The sequence below is a fragment of the Danio rerio genome, chromosome 4 (assembly GCF_049306965.1).
Source record: "Danio rerio strain Tuebingen ecotype United States chromosome 4, GRCz12tu, whole genome shotgun sequence".
In the NCBI taxonomy this organism is placed as follows: Eukaryota; Metazoa; Chordata; class Actinopteri; order Cypriniformes; family Danionidae; genus Danio; species Danio rerio.
In genome coordinates this window covers 68,761,199-68,785,285 of record NC_133179.1, presented here as the reverse complement: position 1 = coordinate 68,785,285, position 24,087 = coordinate 68,761,199, and the positions used below count along the sequence as shown (strand labels likewise).

Here is a 24,087-nt window from a genome sequence, read left to right as displayed (position 1 = left end):
GATGTGAATGGGATCATGTGAACCTGTTCGTCCCTTTCTGAAGTCCACAATGAGCTCCTTGGTTTTGTTGGTGTAAAGGAGCAGATTATTGTCGGTGCACCAAGTGGCCAGATGCTGTATCTCCTCCCTGTAGGCCGTCTTATCATTGTTGCTGATTAGACCAATCACTGTGGTGTCATCTGCAAATTTGAAAATGGTGTTGGATCTATTAACAGGCCTACAATCAACGGTAAAAAGGGAGTAGAGGAAGGGGCTCAGCACACAGCCCTGTGGTACACCAGTGTTGAGTGTGACGGTGGTGGAGCAGATGTGACCTGATCTAACATTCTGAGGTCTGTTAGTCAGAAAGTCCATAATCATGTTGCATAGTGATGTGTCAATATCCAGGTTCCTTAGTTTGATCAGTAACTTGGAGGGTATGACAGTGTTGAATGCCGAGCTGAAGTCCACAAACAGCATTCGTGCATAAGTGTTTTTATTGTTCAGGTGTGTGAGTACAGAGTGCAGTGCTATAGAGACTGCATCATCTGTGCTCCTTTTGCCATGGTAGGCAAACTGATGTGGGTCCAGTGTGAATGGCAGAGAGTCTTTTAGATGTGCCAGGACCAACCGCTCGAAGCACTTCATGATGATGGGTGTGAGTGCTACAGGCCGGTAGTCATTCAGGCATGTTGGGCTGGAGTGTTTGGGCACTGGCACAATAGAGGTGGTTTTAAAGCATGTTGGCACAGCTGCTAGGTTGAGCGACAGGTTGAAAATGTCTGTGAATACCCCAGCGAGCTGTTCTGCACATACTTTGAGGACACGCCCAGGAATACCGTCTGGTCCAGCAGCCTTACACCCATTGATACGACTCAGTGCGGTGTGTACTTCTGAGGAGGTGAGTGTGATAGGTGAGTGGTCGGTGGAGGAAGTGATCCTGGTGTAGGGTTCTTTATTGTCTCTATCAAAGCGGGCATAAAAGTCATTTAGCTCGTTCAGGAAGGAGACGTCAGTGGCTGTGGGTGTGGACTGGCTGGGTTTGTAGTTGGTGATGGCCTGGATGCCCTGCCACATGCGCCGAGGATTAGAGTTGGAAAAGTGCTCCTCTAGCTTAAGCGTGTAGCAGTGCTTGGCCTTTTTGATGCCCCTCTTCAGATTAGCCCTGGAAGTGCTGTAGGCCTGTGCATCCCCTTATCTGAAGGCAGTGCTGCGTGCCTTCAGCAAGAGGCGAACCTCCTTGTTCATCCATGGCTTCTGATTTGGGTATGTGGTGATTTGTTTCTGGATTGTAACACTGTCTATGGTGGTGTTAATATATTCCAGAACAGAGGAAGTGTAACTGTCAGTGTCTGTGTGAGAGCCATGTGTGGCCTGGAAAGCAAACATACCCCAGTCTGTGTGTTGAAACCTGTCCTGGAGTGTGGAGTCTACCCCCGCTGGCCACACTTTGATGGTCCTCACTGATGGCTTCACATGGTCGATGAGGGGTGAGTATTTGGGGGTAAGGAACAAAGAAAGGTGATCTAACTGACCCAGGTGGGGGAGGGGGGTCACAGCATAGGCTTCAGCTATGTTTGTGTAAACATGGTCCAATGTTTTGTTTCCCCTTGTATGGCAGAGAATGTTTTAATGGAATTTAGGGAGCACTGTCTTTAAGTTTGAGTGATTAAAATCCCCCGCAACAATAAAAGCAGCCTCCGGGTGAGCAGTCTGTTGTTTGCTGATGGCTGCATGAAGTTCGTTCATAGCCAGCTTTGCATCAGCGTCGGGAGAAATATAAGCAGCAGATATTATGGTGGATGTGAAATCCCGTGGTAGGTAAAAAGGTCTACATTTAACCATTAGGAATTCCAGGTTAGCAGAGCAATGTCTCCCAACGACGATAGAGTTTGTGCACCAAGCTTTGTTAATATAAATGCATAATCCTCCGCCTCTGGTCTTACCGGAGTCATCCGCCGTTCTGTCCGCTCGGAATGTGTGATGCTCCGTTAGCGATACAACGTTGTCTGGTATCCCGCTGTTTAGCCATGTTTCTGTGAAAATCATGACGTTACAGTTCCATAATCTTTTGCTGTGGTTGATGCACAGTCGAATCTCATCCATTTTGTTCACCAGTGACCGTACATTGGCGAGAAAGATGCTGGGTAAAGAGAGCTGGTGTGGTGTTAGCTTTAGCTTAGCTCTTAGCCCGCCGCGCTTTCCCCGTCTTTGTTTACGTTCTCTGCGCGGTCTGTGAGCCCGGGGTGTTCTGGCAATCTCATGGATGAGTCGAAGATTGCTAATAAAACTGTCCGGAATCCACAAACCAATATCCAAAAGCTCCTGTTGGGTATACGATGTAAAGGCACCACAGTTCTGCACGAACAGACCCGAAATGAGCAGGAATAATACTGCAAAAATGCAAAAACTGGAGAGACCCTGAGCCTCGCATTGTGCACGCGCTGCCATCTTGGATCGAATATGATCTGATTTATTTTACATTTAATGTGCATCAAAATTACAGTGAGTGTAACCAATGTTTCCAGTGTCTTTTCACTTTTCAGCTTTTAAGGAGAAATTTTAAGACTTAATGCAAACTAATGTTTTATTTATTTATTTCAGACCTAATTGAAGAGAATGAGGGGAGAAAAGAGGAGGAACATCATGTCAAAATTGAGGAAAAATCTAATTTACAGACTAATGGTATTTTGAAAAGGAGAGACAAGAATCGTTTCACCTGCACTCAGTGTGGAAAGAGTTTTGGAAGAAAAGGCTATCTTAAGATTCACATGAGGATCCATACTGGAGAGAAACCATTCACATGCACTCATTGTGGGAGGAGTTTCAACCGATCATCATCCCTTAATCTACACATGAGGATCCACACTGGAGAGAAACCATTCACATGCACTCAGTGTGGGAAGAGTTTCAGCCAATCATCACACCTTAACAATCACATGAAAATCCACACTGGAGAGAAACCATTCACATGTACTCAGTGTGGGAAGAGTTTCAACCAATTTTCATACCTTAATCTACACATGAAGATTCATACTGGAGAGAAACCATTCACATGCACTCAATGCGGGAGGAGTTTCAACCGATCATCATCCCTTAATCTACACATGAGGATCCACACTGGAGAGAAACCATTCACATGCACTCAGTGTGGGAAGAGTTTTAACCGATCATCACATCTTAACAATCACATGAAAATCCACACTGGAGAGAAACCATTCACTTGTACTCAGTGTGGGAAGAGTTTCAGCCAATCAACATACCTTAATAAACACATGAGGATCCACACTGGAGAGAAACCATTCACATGCACCCAGTGTGAGAAGAGTTTCAACCAATCATCTTCCCTTAATAAACACATGAAAATCCACACTGGAGAGAAACCATTCACATGCACCCAGTGTGGGAGGAGTTTCAACCAATCATCACACCTTAACAGTCACATGAATATCCACACTAAAGAGAAACCATTCACTTGTACTCTGTGTGGGAAGAGCTTCAGCCAATCATCATCCCTTAATCTACACATCATGAGCCACACTGGAGAGAAACTATTCATGTCTAATCATCATGTTTAATCCCGCTCCTTTTCGCAGCGTCGTACAACAGAATTTCTCATGCTCAAACACTAGTGTGACTGCAGCTTCGATGTTGGAGGAGTTTCAGCAACTCATCAGAACTTAATAAACACATGAAGACCCACACTGGAGAGCAGGGGCGTAGATTTAGGGTGGACGGTGGGGACATGTCCCCACCAATATCCACAAACTACCAAAATGTCCCCACCAATAATTTAATTAACTTAAAAACATCGCACTGTCAGTATAAACCTAGACATGCCGAAAGGGTTAAATCACGTTCTCTGCTCCAGTCGCACCGCCACCAAACACATGTGAACATTGTGATTGGCTGTGCCTTTCCCTGCTGTCGTGTGAGTGGCTGCTTTCAGATCATAGTTTCAGATACAAACAGCACCAAAACAACTGCGCGGGGGGAATTTCCCGATGTGTGTGAGGTGTAAGACAGACACGCACAAGTGAGGATGGAGGTAGCAAGAAGAGGTGGACATAAAGAGCTTTTTCCAACGAAAAGTGTGAGTCACATAAACTCAAGTTCGCTACTTAATGAGTCCAAGATGATAATGCCGTTATGCTAGTGTTTTCACCGCTTTTACGTTCAGTCTAACTTTAAAGCAGACTAGTCTGTAAACAATATTCCCTGAAAACCAACTGCAGAATAAACACCTACATGTAAACGTATGACCCTGCCAGTTCTTCTAATCTCTTAGAGTAACATCCCCAATTTTGGTTGAAACAATTTGTCAGAAAAACTACAGCCTGTGCTCCATCTTTTAATAATACTATGAGACATGTTTAATTTGTACGAAAAATGAACGAAAGCCTTTATTAAACTCTCTCTTTATCAGTTCATAAACAAATTTTTAACATAACACTTTCAGGCCTGTAGCCAGCTTATTGAAAGGGGTTTATGGTTTTCTGAAAAACCGAACCTTTTTGCAGTTATTCACCTGATTTTCTGTTTAATTGAGGTATAAATATGACATTTTAGTGACATATTAAGAACTAATTTTTGCTAGATAATCCTGTTGGATAGTTATTACAACTACACGTTTTGATGTATCAAAACTATTTCCTACCATTTTGTCAAATTGCTATATTTACACATTTAAACTGTAAATTTTATTATAGCTTTATAAATAATAAAAATTCTTTGAACTAGAAATTAGGACTTTAAATTATTAGAATAAAGAAATGAAGTACAGTACAGATGCCAAAACCTCTAAATGCCATGTAAAATGAGCATTTTTCTCAGCGTTGTATATTTATGTTCAGTTATTTCACTTTAACGGCAATGAAAAGAACGTATTTGTCACTAGAAAAGTAAAATAACTGAGTCCACACACAGGAATTGGAGAAAAATGCTAATTTTAGAAGAAAATATTAAATGGCATTTAGAGGTTTTTGCATCTAAACTCTTCAAATATGTAAATATACTAATTTTTAAAATACAATTTTTTTATCATAATTTTCTTTGGGAAATTTGTTAAAACTTTATTTAAATTAAAAACTAAAGCCTATAGGCAAATAACAAACTGGCCGGTGCATTCAACCTTCCTCAGTGAGAATTTATCCATTTGAATAATAAGATAAATTCAAACATAATAATAATAATCCAACTGTTGGTCTTTCAAACCACCTGACCCCCCTTGGCTACACGCATGACTATTTAATTTAACTTAATAAATTGTAAGAAGAGGGGATTACTCAATGATACATTTTAATAGCAGTTAAATAATAAATAGCAATATATAAAATATATAATTAATATATATATAAATAAATATATATATATATATATATATATATATATATATATATATATATATATATAAAAACATTCATTCTTGGCGGGGGTGACTCGTCCCCAGTCCCCACCAATGTCAGGTGCAAACCTACGCCCTTGCTGGAGAGAAACCAATCACATGGACTCAGTGTGGGGAGAGTTTCAACAGATCAGCAAACCTTAATGAACACATGAAGATCCACACTGGTGTGAACGAGTATATGTGCTTTGAGTGTGAGAAGACTTTTATTACAGCTCAAATTGAAACTGCAGGAGACGATTCACACTGGAGAGACCATACAAGTCTTCAAACTGACAAGAGGTTTAATCAGTTAACACATCTGAAAACACAAAAGAGGATTCACACTGGTGAGAAACCGTACAGATCTGATCAGTGTCTACAGAGTTTCACTCATTCGGCACAGACCGAAACACATGGACAAAAAGTTGCACACATGACATGAATGCAGCAAAACATTTTCTCATGTGCTCAGGATTTTTCATGTCTGAATAATGTTTCAAAAGGCTGAGTGATAGTATACTGTGTTCCAACACTTCTACACTGCAGTAGGTGGGGTTGTAAATGTGCTGCGATCCTCGTGTTTATCGTAAACACAATGATGGCAGCTGAGTGAAGAACACTTTTATAAACATCTGACAAACAGCACCTCTGCGGCTTAAAATCTCTTTGCAAGTGATTGTACAGCTGCGGATACATCTGTACTCCACTCTCCAGTGTATTCATGTAGCTTGTGTTGTTTTGGATGATATTCTCCGTCTGGCTCCCTGAATAAGAAACAAGTCACTGGAAAGACACCGCACACCAAAGAAAGTGGACCTCCAGGACGGTTAGTTAGCAGTATACCAGGACCTCAAGTTTAGAAAGCTCATTCAATTGTCCTGTGTTGCAACTTTTATTAATAAAGTTTCTTTACTATTATGTTTAAGATTTTTTCTAGTTTACTACATTTACTTGTTTGAGTAGAATACGAACTTGATGAATATTTTTGAATTTAGGCAAAGCGACAGGTATTAAGTTTTACAATATTACTAAACTGTAATGATCCCAGGACTTCCGATTGGAGTATGTGGTAAATCCTGATTGAATGCCTGCATTACTCATCAATGGGTATATAAAAGTTGTTGTGTTAGCTACCTCAGGACGCTGATGCTACTTGGGTGTCTTCATGTCAAGACCTGCCATTTCATTGACTCTTTAACCTTATGGTTTTGTTTTGCATTACTTATATCATGCAGTTAAAGTTTTGTTGTGATTATATCCTAAGTTCTTTATCTTTATTATTATCTATAGACATTTGTTGGTTGCTTTGATTGATTGTTCTATGAGTTACTTTTATAATAAATCATTTGCATTCAAGCTATTTTGTTGGTTCATCTCTCTTTTATGTTGCAACTCAAACAAGCGGGTCATAACACTTTGTAAAATGTGTCTGGTTGTATCCGAGATCTTGTCCTTTCAGTTATGACCATAGGTAAGAGTAGGAACCTAGATTGACCGGTAAATTGAGAACATTGCCTTTCATCTCAGCTCCTTAACCACAACCGACAATCACATCAACTGCATTACTGCTGCTGCTGCACTGATCCATATTTAAATCTCACATTCCATTCCTCATGAAAACGCAGATACCTGAACTCTATTTGGGGTAGGGACTCTCCTCCAAACTGGAGAAGGCCACCTTTTTCCAGTCAAGCACCATGGTTTCTGAGCTGCTGTTTTTTTTCCTGCCATGTCACGCTTGGCAGCAAACCATCCCACTGCATGCCGAGGGTCCATGTCCAGAGTACCCGTGGGGTCTTAAAAGCATTGAAAAACTCTTAAATTTCATAATTTCAAGTGAATGCCTTAATAGTCTTGAATTTTGTAAATAAAGTCTTGAATTTCATTACAAAGGTCTTAATTTTCTTCATTTATTTTTGCCTTTCCTAGGATTAAGTTTATACCGAAACAAAATGAACTGTTACTAATGTAGGCTAATTAAAAATTCATGCAGCGTAACGTTGAGTGCACCTCGCGCTCCACGTCATAGCAGAAAGCGTGAAAGCGTGCTGTAATGGAAATTCAGTTTTAGATGAGCTTTTTGTTAGAAACTTGTCTAAGACTCATTATTACATGTGTGTGTATCTGTGTTCTCCATATGTTCATCATAAAACCTATGTGTACATTTTTATAGATAACTATATTTCTTTAGGTGAAAGCTTTTTCATTATCCTAAGAAGGATGTGTGGTTGTTATGAGCATATCGCACGAACAGCAGAAGACGCCTGACGTAATTGTAGATGAGGCCTTATTGGGAGTTGACCTCGTAAGCAGTACAAACTAGATAAAAAGGGGAACACACTTGGCTTTAGTATCTCACTCTGCAGAAACTGTTGTTGCTGTATGACTGTGATCTTCTTTATAAAGAATAAAACTTGTAAAAGACATCCCGGGTAAGACTTTGTTTCTTGACCACTGAGAGAGCCTCCTTAGAGAAAATAGCCACAACAATTTGGTGTCAGAATAGTGGGATGTCTTGGAGGAACCTTTCCGGACCCTGCGGACGGTGACTGATCATCCTGGGACTTCGTGTCACAGCCCTGCCCCGTGATTGAGGGTTGAAGGGCCGACCGCCGGGCTTGGAGGGGGACCCCACTGACATCTGGGAAAAGAACTCAGTGGCATCTGAACTCTCTGGTAAGAAACAAATTCTTTGTTTATTGTTAAAAAAGGAAATTTAACAAGTTTTGGGTATTTGATTATTGTGATCAAAAATAATTAGAAGGGTTTTTACTGCAAATTGGGCCTCACCATGCTGGTAGATCTGTCTCTGTGGGATAGCGGCGTGATTAATGAAAGTGAGATCGGACATTGGGCGGAGATCAAGACCGTTGTTACAAGTGAGATCTGGCGTTTAGCTGAGATCAAGACCTTATACAAGTGAGATCTGGCGCCTGTCTAAGATCAAGACCTTTTTAATACGTTCGGCTAGCTAACTGCGATTTACTCCCGGGAGGGGGTTGAAATCAGGGGGCTGTACAATTTACTTCCAAAAAGAAGTTGAAATCCAGGCTGTGCGATTTACTTCCAGAAGAAAGTAAAAAAAATCATTTTGAAAACGAAATGCATTGATTTTATTTTTTTGCTGTTTGAAACAACTAACACTCATTTGGGGGATGGTGGGTCTCTAGCAGGGGGGGGTCTTTAGAACGACCACTGGCAAACGCTATGGATGAGCTCACCGGGGGCGTTGGTTAGACCAGGGGGAGAGCCCACCAAGCCATGCCCGGAAAGAGACCACTCTCCCCGGCATGACCCGCGCCTGGAGGGGGGGTAGCGCGTCCCTGGGTTTCGCTGACCTGCCGTCGAGTTTTCGATAACAGACACATATGAAGGACTTAGTGCAATTTTCGATTTAGCGGTTGAACGAACCAGGGGTCTAAAGAGGGGCCCGTTGCCCCAAAACAAGCGTTCAAACCCGGGCAAACCAAGTGGGCGCTGCTGCCCTGGTCCTACCAAGGACCCAGGCCTCAATGGCCAGCAAAGCTACCCCAAAACAAGCGTTCAAACCCGGGCAAACCAAGTGGGCGCTGCTGCCCTGGTCCTACCAAGGACCCAGGCCTCAATGGCAAGCAAAGCTACCCCAAAACAAGCGTTCAAACCCGGGCAAACCAAGTGGGCGCTGCTGCCCTGGTCCTACCAAGGACCCAGGCCTCAATGGCCAGCAAAGCTACCCCAAAACAAGCGTTCAAATCCGGGCAAACCAAGTAGGCGCTGCTACCCTGGTCCTACCAAGGACCCAGGCCTCAATGGCCAGCAAAGCTGCCCCAAAACAAGCGTTCAAACCCGGGCAAACCAAGTGTGCACTGCTGCCCTGGTCCTTCCAAAGACCCAGGCCTCAATGGCCAGCAAAGCTGCCCCAAAACAAGCGTTCAAACCCGGGCAAACCAAGTGGGCGCTGCTGCCCTGGTCCTACCAAGGACCCAGGCCTCATTGGCCAGCAAAGCTGCCCCAAAACAAGCGTTCAAACCCGGGCAAACCAAGTGCGCGCTGCTGCCCTGGTCCTACCAAGGACCCAGGCCTCAATGGCCAGCAAAGCTGCCCCAAAACAAGCGTTCAAACCCGGGCAAACCAAGTGCGCGCTGCTGCCCTGGTCCCACCAAGGACCCAGGCCTCAATGGCCAGCAAAGCTGCCCCAAAGCAAGCGTTCAAATCCGGGCAAACCAAGTGGGCTGAACACCATGGGAGTCAGGGTTCCATGGCAGGCCACCGCGCGCAAAGGCCTATTTGGGTCACCAACGGTAAGCGATGGGTCAGAAAGAGCCAGGGGGGGGGTCTTTGGTGATCAGTGCTTGCCCGTGATAAGTGAGGGTGTATTGGGCAGAGAGCGCGTGACATGAAGCCTCGGAGGCCAATGGTTCACCAGCGGCACCATTTACGCACCAGCTGAGACCTAAGTGCGCTCACCGGGGGCGTTGGTTAGACCAGGGGGAGAGCCCACCAAGCAATGCCCGGAAAGAGACCACTCTCTCCGGCATGACCCGCGCCTGGAGGGGGGGTAGCGCGTCCCTGGGTTTCGCTGACCTGCCGTCGAGTTTTCGATAACAGACACAAATGAAGGACTAAGTGCAATTTTCGATTTAGCGGTTGAACGAACCAGGGGTCTAAAGAGGGGCCCGTTGCCCCAAAACAAGCGTTCAAACCCGGGCAAACCAAGTGGGCGCTGCTGCCCTGGTCCCACCAAGGACCCAGGCCTCATTGGCCAGCAAAGCTGCCCCAAAACAAGCGTTCAAATCCGGGCAAACCAAGTGCGCGCTGCTGCCCTGGTCCTACCAAGGACCCAGGCCTCAATGGCCAGCAAAGCTGCCCCAAAACAAGCGTTCAAACCCAGGCAAACCAAGTGCGCACTGCTGCCCTGGTCCTTCCAAGGACCCAGGCCTCAATGGCCAGCAAAGCTACCCCAAAACAAGCGTTCAAATCCGGGCAAACCAAGTAGGCGCTGCTACCCTGGTCCTACCAAGGACCCAGGCCTCAATGGCCAGCAAAGCTGCCCCAAAACAAGCGTTCAAACCCGGGCAAACCAAGTGCGCACTGCTGCCCTGGTCCTTCCAAGGACCCAGGCCTCAATGGCCAGCAAAGCTGCCCCAAAACAAGCGTTCAAACCCGGGCAAACCAAGTGGGCGCTGCTGCCCTGGTCCTACCAAGGACCCAGGCCTCAATGGCCAGCAAAGCTGCCCCAAAACAAGCGTTCAAACCCGGGCAAACCAAGTGCGCGCTGCTGCCCTGGTCCTTCCAAGGACCCAGGCCTCAATGGCCAGCAAAGCTGCCCCAAAACAAGCGTTCAAATCCGGGCAAACCAAGTGGGCGCTGCTGCCCTGGTCCCACCAAGGACCCAGGCCTCATTGGCCAGCAAAGCTGCCCCAAAACAAGCGTTCAAACCAGGGCAAACCAAGTGCGCACTGCTTCCCTGGTCCTTCCAAGGACCCAGGCCTCAATGGCCAGCAAAGCTGCCCCAAAACAAGCGTTCAAACCCGGGCAAACCAAGTGCGCACTGCTGCCCTGGTCCTTCCAAGGACCCAGGCCTCAATGGCCAGCAAAGCTGCCCCAAAACAAGCATTCAAATCCGGGCAAACCAAGTGGGCGCTGCTGCCCTGGTCCTACCAAGGACCCAGGCCTCATTGGCCAGCAAAGCTGCCCCAAAACAAGCGTTCAAATCCGGGCAAACCAAGTGCGCGCTGCTGCCCTGGTCCCACCAAGGACCCAGGCCTCATTGGCCAGCAAAACTGCCCCAAAACAAGCGTTCAAACCCGGGCAAGGCCAGTGGGCTGAATACCATGGGAGTCAGGGGGTCCACGGGAGTCAAGGGTCCATGTCTGAGCTGCTAACCCGTCCCCCAGCGTCCGTCACCCCGCAGCAAACACAAGACCCCATCGCTGGCGGAGGCTAGAACGCTGTGCGGCTGGTGCCCCATACACGAGCCCAAGCACGGTGGTGACCCATTCACAAACCCAAAGACCGATTGGGCCACCAGCGGTACGTCTTGGCCAGTTGGGTCACCAGCAGCACGTCTGTCTTATCCATGCGGTTTGGAGGAGTTAGTGTCCCCGGGCTTAATAGTGGGGTGCCCGGGCACTGCTGGTGATTAGGTGCAAATCTGGAGGGTCTTTTGGAACGAGCGCTTGCCCCCGGAGAGTGTGTGTACCTCAGGCATTGCGCACAGGGCACAGGCCCCCCCACCGCTGGATGCCAGAGTCTCCGGGCCAGGGGGGGGAGCTGGGCTGGGAGTGCCATCCCCGAAAGGGTGTGTGTACCTCGGGCATTGCGCACAGGGCACAGGCCCCCCCCACCGCTGGATGCCAGAGTCTCCGGGCGAGGGGGGGAGCTGGGCCATCCCCGAAAGGGTGTGTGTACCTCGGGCATTGCGCACAGGGCACAGGCCCCCCCCGACCGCTGGATGCCAGAGTCTCTGGGCCAGGGGGGGAGCTGGGCCATCCCCGAAAGGGTGTGTGTACCTCGGGCATTGCGCACAGGGCACAGGCCCCCCCCACCGCTGGATGCCAGAGGCCCCATCAATGGTTCACCAGCGGCTCCATCAATGGTTCACCAGCGGCACATCTTTACGCATCTAGCGCCAAAGGTCCAACAGGAAAACGTTATGCCTGGCGCTCACCGGGGCGTTGGTTAGACCCAGGCCTGAGCCCACCAAACCATGCCCGACGGGAGACCACCCTTCCTGGCCTACTTGTCGGGACGTCCCGCGCCTGGAGGTTTTTGCCCGACACCCACAATCTCTGACCTGCCATCAGGGTTTCGGGGAAGGCGAAGATTAATGGACTTAGTCTCTGACAGTCCAGTCGCCAGACCCCATGGTGACTGATCGATAGGAGCTAGTGTGGCGCCCCAGGGGCTAGGCCCCCACCCAGGCCCCCCAAAGCACCAATGGGGTCGGCCTCTATGGGTGTGGCAGATCCTGCCCGTCCTGGGCGCTCTATCAGGGAGGCGTGGGGGTGTCCCTCCGCACACAGCGCCCCCCCTTCCCGCCCCGATCTGTGGGTAAAGGACCCAGATGGCCCGTCTGGCTAAATGACCCAGAGCTTGTCTGCTGCTCAGCCCGCCCGCCAGCCCGCCCCCCTGGACTCCGTTTCCCCCGCGCCGATACTCGGCCTGTGCCCCCGCCCCACGCCCCTCGCCCTGCGGGGGCTGGGGGATGTTCGGTGGGTTCGGTCGAGTCACCCGGCGTGGTGAATCGAGGCCCCAGGGGCAGCGTAGGGCACGAGCTGGTGTAGGCTTCGATTCTACCCCCGCCCGAGTGTGTGCGTCTGCATCCCGTCCGTCCGCCCGCAACGCCGCCCACCCCCTGGGTTTATCCTTGCTGGCTCCCGGCTGACCCCCACCCCGCCTACCCTGCTCCCGGGGGGAGTGAGGGTGGTTGGTTGGGAGGGGAAGCTAGTGGACTCCGGCGAGGTGAAACGTGCCAGGGTCAGTGGTGCCGGGGTTACGGGCTGTCTGGACCCCCCTTCCGATGGTTGGTGCGTATCCCATGTTGGTTGTAGCAGGTCACAAAAGCTCCCGCGGCTGGCGCGTGTGGAGCTGTCCCCCCCCCCCCCCCCCCCAAAAAACGCCGCATGTTCGATGGGGCTCAAACAATCCCCATTTTGGGGTGGAAAAAGTGAACGAGAAAGGCTGTGGAAAAGCTCCCGCTGGCCAGAACAGCAAAATGAAGGGGGGATAGGGAGTGAGGTGGGACACCCCTTCCCCAACTCGAGTCGTAACAAGAGAGAGAGATGTCGAACCGCTGACCGGGGCAACCATGAAGAGGCGGTGGGGTGCATTGTTTAACGGGACACCCCCCCTCTGGTTCCTTTGAAAAGGGGGGAAGGGAGTGAGGTGGACACCCCTCTCCCCCCTACTTGAGAGTCGTAACAAAAGAAGGCTTGAACCGTAGGATCCCCGTAGGGCATCGGCTTACACCCCCTGGTGCGGGGGGGTGTCCTTCCCCTTTAAGAAACACAGGTCCACCAACGTCATGACGCATAAGTGGACCCCGCCTCCGCCCGCTTATCAACCGCCGCACCTGGCGTGTGGGCCCCTTTCCCCCTCTCCATTGGCTCCAGCACGGTCATGGCTGAATGTATCCTATGCTTCAACGTCTACAGCCGGCTCGCGCCTCACCTGACGGCCGTTCACAAGGTGACCAACGCGGACGAGAAGCGGCTGCTGCTCGCACTGGCCGCCGGCCGCGTGGACACTCGGAAGTCGCCGTGTCCGGTCCCGGGCTGTCGCAGGACGCCAGCCCACCTCGACAGGCACTTGAGGCAGCACGTGGAGCTCTCGACCTCGGGGCGGAATGAAGCTATGGGGAGGGCGAAACGCCGGAAAGTAGCCCGGGAATTGCAGTGGCTGTGGTCCACCCAGCCTGCAATCCCCGTCGTGTCCCAGCTAGCATCGTCCTCCGAGGGGGAGAGGAACTCGGAGCGCCCAGAGGCCGGCCGCCCGTGCGCCGACCGCGGCTGCAGGCGCGCCACCGAGCGCATACAGGCTCAGCTCACGGACCTGGGGAAACAGGTTACCAAGATGCGGTCCACCCTGCTCCAGATTACACGCCTCTACCGGGAGCTGAGGAAGGGAGAAGGGGGGAGAAGGAGGAGGAAGAGGGCGAGGAAAACCAGGTCGCCTCCTGCACCACCGGCTCCCGGGTGAGGGGCGGCCGGAGGTCCGACGCCCCCCGAGCCTCCGGAGGCTTTGGAACCCACTGCCTACCCGTTCCCGGACCACGTCCCCGCGCTGAGTTGAGTATATTTCAGGCACGTCACTGTCGCTCTGCTGGCTGTGTGCCTTCGGGGAAGTTGACTCTTGGTTGTGCTCGTTCCACAGACCTTCTCTTGGGGGAGTTTGAAGGGTACCAACTGGGCAGCGAGCCCACCGCGCGCCTGCGGAACAACGTCACTTCGAAGCTGGGGAGAATCAAAGCCTTCCTTGGTTACATGGCCAGGGGCACCGCGGAGCCAGGGAACTTCCTTTTCCTCAACCAACCAGCCCGAATCCGAGCGTGGGCCGCCCTGCTAGGTCAGACCCACATGGCCGAGCCCACCAGGCAGCACTATCTGAAGAACGTGGCTCAGTTCCTGGACTACCTCTCGGAGACGCCGCCGGCCGCCTGTCAGCTCTCCAGCACGGCTCTGGTTCTGATTCGAAGGGAGGTCAGAGCCCTCATTCGCGGCATACGCCGGCGTGTTGTCGTGCACGAGGTAAGGACCAAGCAGGCGAAGGAAAGCCGACTGATCCCCAAGAACCAGCCTGGTGCGCTGTCACCGGACCGCTGGGAGGAAAATTCCCGCCCTGCTAGGTAAGCAAGCCCTTCCGCCGTTCCAGCGATTCCCCTTGTTCGTTCTTCCGGGGCACCAACAGCCCTTGGTTCATCCAGCCACGTCTGTCTGCCCCTCTCCCCCGCGAATGGGACTCATTCGGGGGGAAGGGGGGCAGACAGACGTGGCTGGATGAACCAAGAGCTGCTGGTGGCCCGGAAAGGAAATGTTTGGGACTCATTCGGAGGGGAAGGGGGGCAGACAGACGTGGCTGGGTGAACCAACGGCTGCTGGTGGCCTAGGTTTAACTTCCTCTCCGGGCCACCAGCAGCTCTTGGTTGAGCTGCTGGCGCCCCGGAGAACAGGTCACCAGCAGCCAAGAGCTGTTGGTGACCCAGAAAGGAAATAAAACCGTCGGTGGTCTAATCTGTCTAATGTCCTTCACCAGATAGCCTCGAATCCAACCCAAGCACTAGGCAACAGTGGCGCTTCTATGGCTTTCTGACTGGCTTCCTAACCTCCATCTCTGGGCACCGCTGTGGAGTCTTCCAGAATCTCACAATCCAGGAGGTTGAAGAGGCCTCCAGAAGCCCCGACGAGTCTGCTTATGTCATTAACGTGAGTATGGCGCAAGTAAGGTGGGGGTCACCAGTAGCATGCTCTCTCACTCACTCACTCACTCACTCACTCACTGCTTGTTCTCTGATGGCAGATTACCACTCACAAAACAAACAGAGCCTTTGGAGCGGCTCAGCTGTCCCTAAACAGGGAGGAATACAGCTGGTTCCGCAGGTTTTTGGCGCTGCGGGCTGGTCTCCCCGGAGGGAGCCAGGCTACCTATTTCTTTTTCACTTCCAGAGCCAGTCCTTGTCGGACCCTGAACAAGTACTTTCAGTCTGCTTGGCTCAGTATGGGCCTTCCAGGCAAACCCACCTTTACTGACGTACGCACTGCGATTGGGACCCATGTGAGTAGGCATTGTGACGCCCCTGTAACTACCAGCGGCGGCTTCGATCCTAATCAAGCTTCTGTCTCTCTCCGACGCAGGCAAAGAATGCACACTCTTCAGAGGATCGCCGCAAGGTGGCGCAATTCATGTGCCATGACACTTCAACCTCAGATAAGTTCTACGCACTTCACCTCGGACCTCTCCAAGCACGCGAGCGCCGCAGACTCTTTGAAAGGGCCTTGGTGGAGGAGGAGGAGGAGGATGGGGAGGCAGCGGGCACTGAAAGCCCCCCGCGGAAAGGGCGCAAGAGGACAGAGACTTCCGTCTCTCCCCTGGTAAAAATCACATTCTCTTTGGCGTGGACAGCAGAACGTGTGGCATTGGCTAACTGCCCTTTATGTGTCTCTTTTCCAGGAGGGAACCAGCAGGAGGACGCTGCCATGGCGCCCTGCCAGGGGGAAAAGCCAGTGCGCTCGCCCGCTCGAACAAACAGAAGACTCTGAATTGTCCTGAATAAATATTGTACAACTTAACGGTCAAATGGTGTTCAGTGTCTTCATTATTCCTTTTACTTATTATCTGTGTGGTAAAAGTAGATTCAGTGGGGACAAAAATGAGCCCTGTCTTCTTAGTTCAACGCTGTATGCCTGCTGCGTCCAGGTTCTGCCTTGGCTACGTTCCGATTGGGACAGATTAGCCCTAACTTGTGTGTTAAAAGTGTCACGTGGGATGCCCTCGTCCAGGTTCTGCCTTGGCTACGTTCCAATTGGGACAAACTATCCCTGCCTTGTGTGTTAAAAGTGACTCGCGGGACGCCCCCGTCCAGGTTCAGCCTTGGTTGATAGCTCATAGGGAGAATGAATCCCTTTTGCAGCACAAGGAGGTGGTGGGCTGAACAAATCTGTCCAGGTCTGCAAATGCTTTGAACGCCCAGAAGGCCTTGAGTCCAATTCTGTATATTAGCAAGCTTCTCCCGGGACAGCTCGGTCCTTAGAGATGCATGAATAGGTCAGGACAGGGCAGCTGTGGAGTGGAGGTTAACTTTATGGAGGAGGTTGAAATCAGGGGCCGGGCGATTTACTTCTAAAAGGAAAGTGAAATTGTGTGCCACGAGAAATAGAGCTGGAAAGCTTAACTTGTCGATTTTAGGTGAAAAATCGAAATCTGTTGGAGACGTCCGACAGATTAATAGGTACCGACAAAGTCCAGGGGAAGATTTTTGCCAGCATGGGGACGTCTCAAAACAAAGTACGAAGATATGATAGACCGGTGTTTTGGAATATGGGAAAAAATTATATGGAAAAAAGCATGCAAGATATAGGAAAACTAATAAAGTATCACAAGTTTCTGAGGGAAAGGGAATGTTGAGTGTTACTAGGTTAAACAAATTGAAAGAGTTGATTGAGAAGGCAGAAGGAAAAGCAGTTGGTTTTTGTAAAAGGAATGTGTGTGTGTCGTGTGGAGACACTGTTGATTGTTGGCTCAGGGAGGCAGATAAGAGGCAGAGAGGAAAATGCTGCAGAGGCAGCTGGCATGAAAAATGTGAAAGGGTGAATGAGTAAATGTGAAATGTTCTTTAAATGTAAAGAAAGAGTAATTAGCATTACTAATCCTTTCTATACATCTGTTTCCATACATGTACCGCCGTATCATCACTATCCCGTGGCTGAGCTGCGAGCCCTGAGAACTGACCCAGACCTCAACTGCTACTGTCCCAGAAGACCTCCGACCGCACCAACGAAATTCCCACCTCGAGCGAGTGGAGGACATCTGTTTGAACTGGAGAAATGGACATTTAACAGACATTTTGCTGTGTGCTCAACATGTTGAAGACAAGCTGACAGCGAAGCACGAGCAAGACAAGAAGAAAGCAGAAAACGAGCTGCACATGGCTCTGGTAGAAGCGGCCAACCAAAGATCCAACCAAGACCTGACAACCAAAGATATCACAAGTTCAAAGACGACAAAGGTGTCAAGGGTGAGAAAGATACCAGAAGATGGAGAAACTGGAATGTGACGGATGGCGATGAAATCTACAGAGCCTGTGGGGTACGTGACGAGAAACGGTCCCAAATGTCTGCGATTGCCACCGAGATGGACTTTTGGTCAAGGATTGACCCGAAAGGCGCAAACCAACAACGGAGCTGATGTGCGGAGAGGGAAGAGCAGAATGGAGAGGGTCTGGGCAAGCAGCCAACAGCTACAGTAAAGGGAAGTGAACATTTTTTACTAACATGTTTAAATGCAGACACATTTTTATACAAACATATTCACATACACTGATATACTGGCTCTCTGCACTGAAGAAAAAGCTTGCATTTCCCACTGTAATTTTGATCACAGTGATGTTGATCATTTTTCTGATGAAATGGCATTGTTTTTTTGGTAATGAAGCATTTTTAATATGACAAAATATTTTTTGTTGATTGAGACCACTTTGGTTGAGTTTCTAGCTGATAGCGGAGCTAGCAGATCTTGCATACGACCATGTGACCTGCAGTGTGAAATACCTCTATCAACCAAATTTCACGAGTCTCTGTCTGCATCTGGTCATACAGTGATCGAGCGATTTACAGCTCTGCTGACCTGTGAGACAGAGGGGGGTAAAGTTTTCAGACATGCATTTGTTTGTTCACCAAAATGCCCCGTTCCCATCCTCGGAAGGGACATTTTGTGTAAACTAAATTAGATTTTAACAGCAGATTCCTCTGGTGTGAGAGTGATTGAAGGGGAGGAATTTTGTCGTTTACAAATTGAATCACAAGAGCCGAAGTGGGCCTATGAATGGCTGATTGAAGACAATGAATGGGCTAATTAAATTTGCAAATTGGCTAAAGAACGTGTTAAACCTTTTGACAGTAATATAATGTCTTCTGGTGAACTGCTTTGTACGTCACATGTCGTAATTTACAGATGAGGAATTTGAGAAAGCTTGGATTGAGACAAATGTGAATGAAACGTTGATTTTAGAGAAAATGTACTGGAAGGATAGTCTGTGTGCAGTTTCAGTGTCTCTGTCAGAAAAGAAGGTTTCATTGTATCTCTTGTCAGCACAGGCTGTGCCTCACATATCAGTTTGCAAGGGCAAACAACAATCTCGGGCTGATTTAGGGCCGTTTGTGAAGCAGTGTGTTGATGGAATTTAGCAAAAGCATTTAGAGTAGACAGTGAAACTGAAACAGCTGTTTCAAAAACTGTGACTGCTATTGGCAAACTTTGCATAAAGAATTCTTGCATGGTTGACTTTAACGCTGCAGACATACACCCAGCTTTAGCAGAAATACCAAGTGAAATGTGGGCTAAAAGCAAATAAGATGTTGGTTTAATCAAAGGTTGTGATCCAGTGAAAAATCACTGCAAAATCTGATAACAGACCTTGTCAACAGCAATATCCTTTGAGAAGGGAAGCCATTGAGGGCATTACCCCAGTATTTGAGGCTTTACTGGAACAGGGTGTTATTGTACCATGCAACAATTCTGAGGTTCGCACCCCTATTTTTCCTGTTAAAAAGATAAGGGATAATGGGATGCCTACAGAATGGCGTTTTGTACAGGATTTACAAGTAGTAAATGCAGCTGTCAAACAAAGGGCTCCATTAGTTCCAAATCCGTACACGAGTTTGTCACAAATTCCTGAAAAATCACAATTCTATTCAGTTGTTGATCTGGCTAATGCATTTTTCAGTGTGCCAGTGGACAAAGACAGCCAATTTTGGTTTGCATTCAATTTTAACGGTAAAGGCTACACCTTTACACGTCTGTGTCAGGGTTTTACAGCATCTCCAACTTTGTACAATGAAGCGTTGTTAAGAAGTTTGGAACCTTTGACCCTGACAGCTGGAACTGCTTTGTTAGAGTATGTTGATGACTTGTTGATATGTGCTGAGGATGAGGAGACATGTGTGAAAGACACTGTGACTCTCCTTAAACACCTGGCTAAGGAGGGCCACAAAGTCAGTTTGACAAAATTGCAGTTTGTTAAACAAAAGGTAACATTTTTGGGGCATGTCATTACACCACACAGTAAATCCCTGTCTGAAAAAAGGGTAAGTGGTATAAAAAATGTACCAAAACCGTTAACGAAAAAAAACAAATGTTGTCTTTTTTGGGAATGTGCTCATATTGTCGCACATTTTTTCCTAATTATGCAATTTTGGAACAACCCCTGAGAGCCCTAACACTAGGGAAGGGGATGAAATCCACTGATAAACTAGAGTGGACGAAAGAGGCAGAGCAGGCATTTGTAAACATGAAGTTACAAATGGCTGAGGCCCCTGCATTGGGTTTACCTGTACCAACAAAACCATTTGTTCAGAGGGTAGATGAGAGAAATGGGTTCATGACATCATTGCTCCTACAGGATCATGGAGGTAGATTGCGACCTGTGGCCTACTTTGAGCAAACTTGACCCTGTAGCAGCAGGCCTGCCACGTTGCTTAAGAGCAGTGGCGGCTGCGGAAAAAGCTGTGATGGCTTCAAGAGATTTTGTTGGTTATTCTGATCTGATATTGATGGTGCCACATTCTGGGTCCATGATACTCCAAAAACAAAAAACATCGCATCTGTCAACAGCTCGCTGGCTGAGATATCACACTATCTTGTTAGATATGCCAAATGTGACTGTTAAACAATGTACTGGTTTGAATGCAGCTACTCTTCTTCCTACTGGGGAGGATGGGGAAGAGCATCATTGTTGTTTAACAGCACTTGAACAGGTGTGTACACCACGACCTGACCTCTCTTACGAACCACTTGAAAATTGTGACAATGTCCTCTTTGTGGATGGTTCAGCGTTCAAAGATCCACAAACAGGCCAGAATAAGGTTGGTTACGCTGTAACAACTGAATTTGATGTGATGGCTTCTGGTAAATTACCAGGGCACTATTCGGCACAGGCAGCAGAGCTCGTGGCGTTGACAGAGGCATGTAATTTGATGGCAGAAAAAGAAGCTACCATTTACACTGACTCTAGGTATGAATTTGGGGTAGCTCATGATTTTGGGGCTCTGTGGAAACAGAGAAAATTTCTAAAGTCTGATGGTCGACCAATACTCCATGCTCCTTTAGTGGCAGCGCTGCTTGATGCGATTTTACTAACTGACAAACTGGCCATTTGTAAATGCGCAGCGCACACTAACAACAAAGATTCTGTTTCTGCAGGTAACTACAGAGCAGACGCAGCAGCAAAAGTCGCGGCGTCCCGAGACGAGGGCAACTCTGAATGTTCTCTGCTATCTGTTGATAATGACAATGACGTGTGTTCTTCTTTGCAGGATATGCAGACCTTCGCGACGGGGCTGGAGAAGAACAAGTGGAGACAGTCTGGCTGTGTGATGAAAGATAATGTGTGGAAGTGTGCTGAGGGCAAGGCGTGTTTACCAAAACATTTTTCCAACATTATGGGAAATTACTTCACGGTAAAGATCATGTGTCAAAAACAGCAATGGTTGCGCAAATGAACGAACTGTGGTTCACAAAGGGGTTCACTACATTTGCGGACAATTTCTGTAGACAATGTGTAATTTGCAACACACATAATGTGGCCAGAGCGATAAAGGTTCCACAATCATCTCATCCACCTCCAACAGGGCCATTTGAATATTTGATGATGGATTTCATTGAATTGTCCCCATGCAATGGGAAAAGGTATTGTTTGGTGATGGTTGACATGTGGTCAAAGTGGGTTGAAGTTTTTCCAACCTCAAAACAAGATTCGGCTGCGGTAGCAAAAGCGTTACTGACTGAAATCGTGCCGAGATGGGGAATACCACAAAAAATAAGCTCAGATAATGGTACCCATTTTGTTACAGAAGCAATCAAACAAGTGGGCCATCAATTGGAAATTGATTTGAGAACACATTGCAGTCACCATTCAGCTTCAGGCGGAGCTGTTGAGAGAGAAAATGGTATTGTGAAAAAAAAACAAATTGGCAAAATGCTGTGAAGACACAGGGCTTACATGGGTTCAAGCTCTACCCATTGTCCTGATGTACATGAGAATGAGAAAAAGACCAAAAATGAATTTGAGCCCGTTTGAAATTGTCTTTGGCAGACCACCGCGTGTAGGTGTGAATGGGGGTAAACAGCAGCTGCCCTCAACAGATGTGTGTGAGGATGACATGTTGAATTACGGTAAAGAAATGTCTCATGTGTTGTCAAATGTTTGTGTGCAGGTAAAGGCCGCATTGGGGAAGGCAGCTGACAGACCACTACACAATCTGAGGCCTGGCGATTTCGTGGTGATAAGGGACCTGAGGAGGAAGAGCTGGAGAGCGAAACGTTGGCTGGGTCCATTTCAAGTGCTACTGACCACTGAGACAGCGGTGAAGGTCGCGGAGCGGGCGACGTGGGTGCACGCTGGGCACTGCAGGAAAATTCCACCACCTGAGGAGGATTCTGCGAGAGAGTAGGAGAGAAAGAGGGGCTCTGAAGCTGTCTGAAGGAAAAGAGCAGGCTGATATCTGAGTGAAGCAAGGTCACAGCTGGGGAGAAACAACAACAAAGTCAAGAGGTGTGTGTGTGAAACAGTAACTTCTGAATACAACACCAAGCAGCAATCAGACGGAGGAGAAGGCTACCAAAAGAGAGGTGAAAAAGCTGTGCTTGACCATCACATTAAGGGTCTGAAGATGGACGAAAAGATTGGTGGCATCCATTCTGTGTGCAAGGAATGTGTGGTCTGAGGAGAACAACACTGGCATTGCTGCTAGTGTCACCTTAATTAACCTGATTACAACAAAACATTACTGGCATTGTAGTTGATATGAGATTGGCCGTAAAAGTGCCTAATAACGCTAACAACTGATGGCTAGATTGGCTGTCATTTAAGTGGGGAAACTGGATCTACTGGGCCTTTACTGTGGTTTTACCTGTATTGGGGGTGGGCCTGGTGATATTATGTTGTCTGCCATGTATATTGGAATTTGTATCATGGTCAGTGGGCAGACTAATTACAGCTACATCATCCCTTCAGATGGAAAAGATGGCTGTCAACAAAGAGGGTATGAATATTGATATGGGGGATGAATTTGATTATGACTTTGGTGATAGCAGCAGCTATGTGGATATGAACAAAGAAAACCCGTGAACAAACTAAGAACAGATTTAGGTAACGGCTGTTACTTAATTGAGAAAATGTTAATGGATCTGACTTTTGTTTGAATTTTGAGACGACTATTTGCTTGCTTAAATGTATTTTGGGTCTATCTAAAGAAAAACAGCAAACTGTATGAGTTGTATGCTCTGTAACAAGTCTTAAAAGAGTGATCATTTGCATGAAAATCGAGAGAAGAGTGTAAATGAGATGTATGTTTAAGAGTACAGAAACAACAACGTGTTCCTATGTTTATGAGTATTATAATTGAATTAACAATGTAGAGGGTTAGTAATTTTAATTGATTGACAAATGTTTCTGAATTTTGTTGTGTGGAATTAATCAATAATGTGCAAATAACAGGCAATTTCTGTGATGGAAACCTCTGAGGGGTGACTGAGGGTCTGACTTCGGTCAGGAGCGCAATAACAGTGATTATTCGTTTAGCCCGGCTCCCAGGGAAGAGGGATGTTTTGAAAAGTAAATCTTAATGGGGAAACTATATTAAGAGGAGGGTTTGAACATCTCTAGTGTATTAATGTGTGCAGAAACCTGTTAAATGATTTATGTAACCAGTGTAATTAATATAATTGGAATGATTTTTTTGTAATCAGCATGATCAATATAATCAGAATGTGATTTATAACTAGTGTGATTTTAGAAAAGGTGAAAAAATGAATTTGATGATGAGTTATCAATGAATTATAAAAAGAGAGGAATTGTAATGGAAATTCATTTTTAGATGAGCTTTATATGTTAGAAACTTGTCTAAGACTCATTATTACATGTGTGTGTATCTGTGTTCTCCATATGTTCATCATAAAACCTATGTGTGTACATTTTTCATAGATAACTATATTTCTTTAGGTGAAAGCTTTTTCATTATCCTAAGAAGGATGTGTGGTTGTTATGAGCATATCGCACGAACAGCAGAAGACGCCTGACGTAATTGTAGATGAGGCCTTATTAGGAGTTGACCTCGTAAGCAGTACAAACCAGATAAAAGGATGAACACACTTGGCTTTAGTATCTCACTCTGCAGAAACTGTTGTTGCTGTATGACTGTGATCTTCTTTATAAAGAATAAAACTTGTAAAAGACATCCCGGGTAAGACTTTGTTTCTTGACCACTGAGAGAGCCTCCTTAGAGAAAATAGCCACTACAGGAGGAAAATCAACTTCACAAAAACAAAATAACCAAATTAACTCTAATACTTTACAAATAAAAAAGAAAACAAACAAAGAGTGGGGAGAGCCTTTCTCCCCTAACTGCAGCCAAACACTTCCTGGAATGTACCAAGATGGAGTATTGCCAGGGTGGTATGGCCGTAAGCGAGAGAAGCTGTTAAGAGTTGGCTATTTAAAACAGGCGCAGCACCAGGGACCAAGCGCAGCT

General features: G+C 47.6%; 2 protein-coding genes and 1 long non-coding RNA gene across 5 annotated transcripts in view; all 3 read left to right on the top strand.

Annotated features, from left to right (window-relative positions):
- LOC137491233 (uncharacterized) overlaps positions 1-24,087 on the top strand; it is a 120,407-nt gene that overhangs the window by 49,197 nt on the left and 47,123 nt on the right. Inside the window, exon 3 of one of the 3 annotated variants that reach the window (XM_068220376.2) lies at positions 2,584-4,732. The exons of the other annotated variants lie outside the window; for them this stretch is intronic. Coding sequence (XP_068076477.1) covers positions 2,584-3,557 — 974 coding nt within the window. The 3' untranslated portion in view covers positions 3,558-4,732. Of the gene's footprint in view, positions 1-2,583; positions 4,733-24,087 lie in introns of those variants that run through there. 3 annotated transcript variants of the gene reach the window in all.
- On the top strand, positions 7,859-23,789 carry LOC141381872 (uncharacterized). Its single transcript, XR_012402747.1, has 2 exons — positions 7,859-8,041; positions 21,772-23,789. It is a non-coding gene; the product is annotated as an uncharacterized lncRNA (long non-coding RNA).
- LOC103910903 (uncharacterized) lies at positions 13,466-15,180 on the top strand. Its single transcript, XM_073946776.1, has 3 exons — positions 13,466-13,612; positions 13,708-14,690; positions 15,098-15,180. The coding sequence occupies exons 1-3, from the start codon at positions 13,466-13,468 to the stop codon at positions 15,099-15,101; spliced, it is 1,134 nt and encodes a 377-aa protein (XP_073802877.1). The 3' UTR covers positions 15,102-15,180.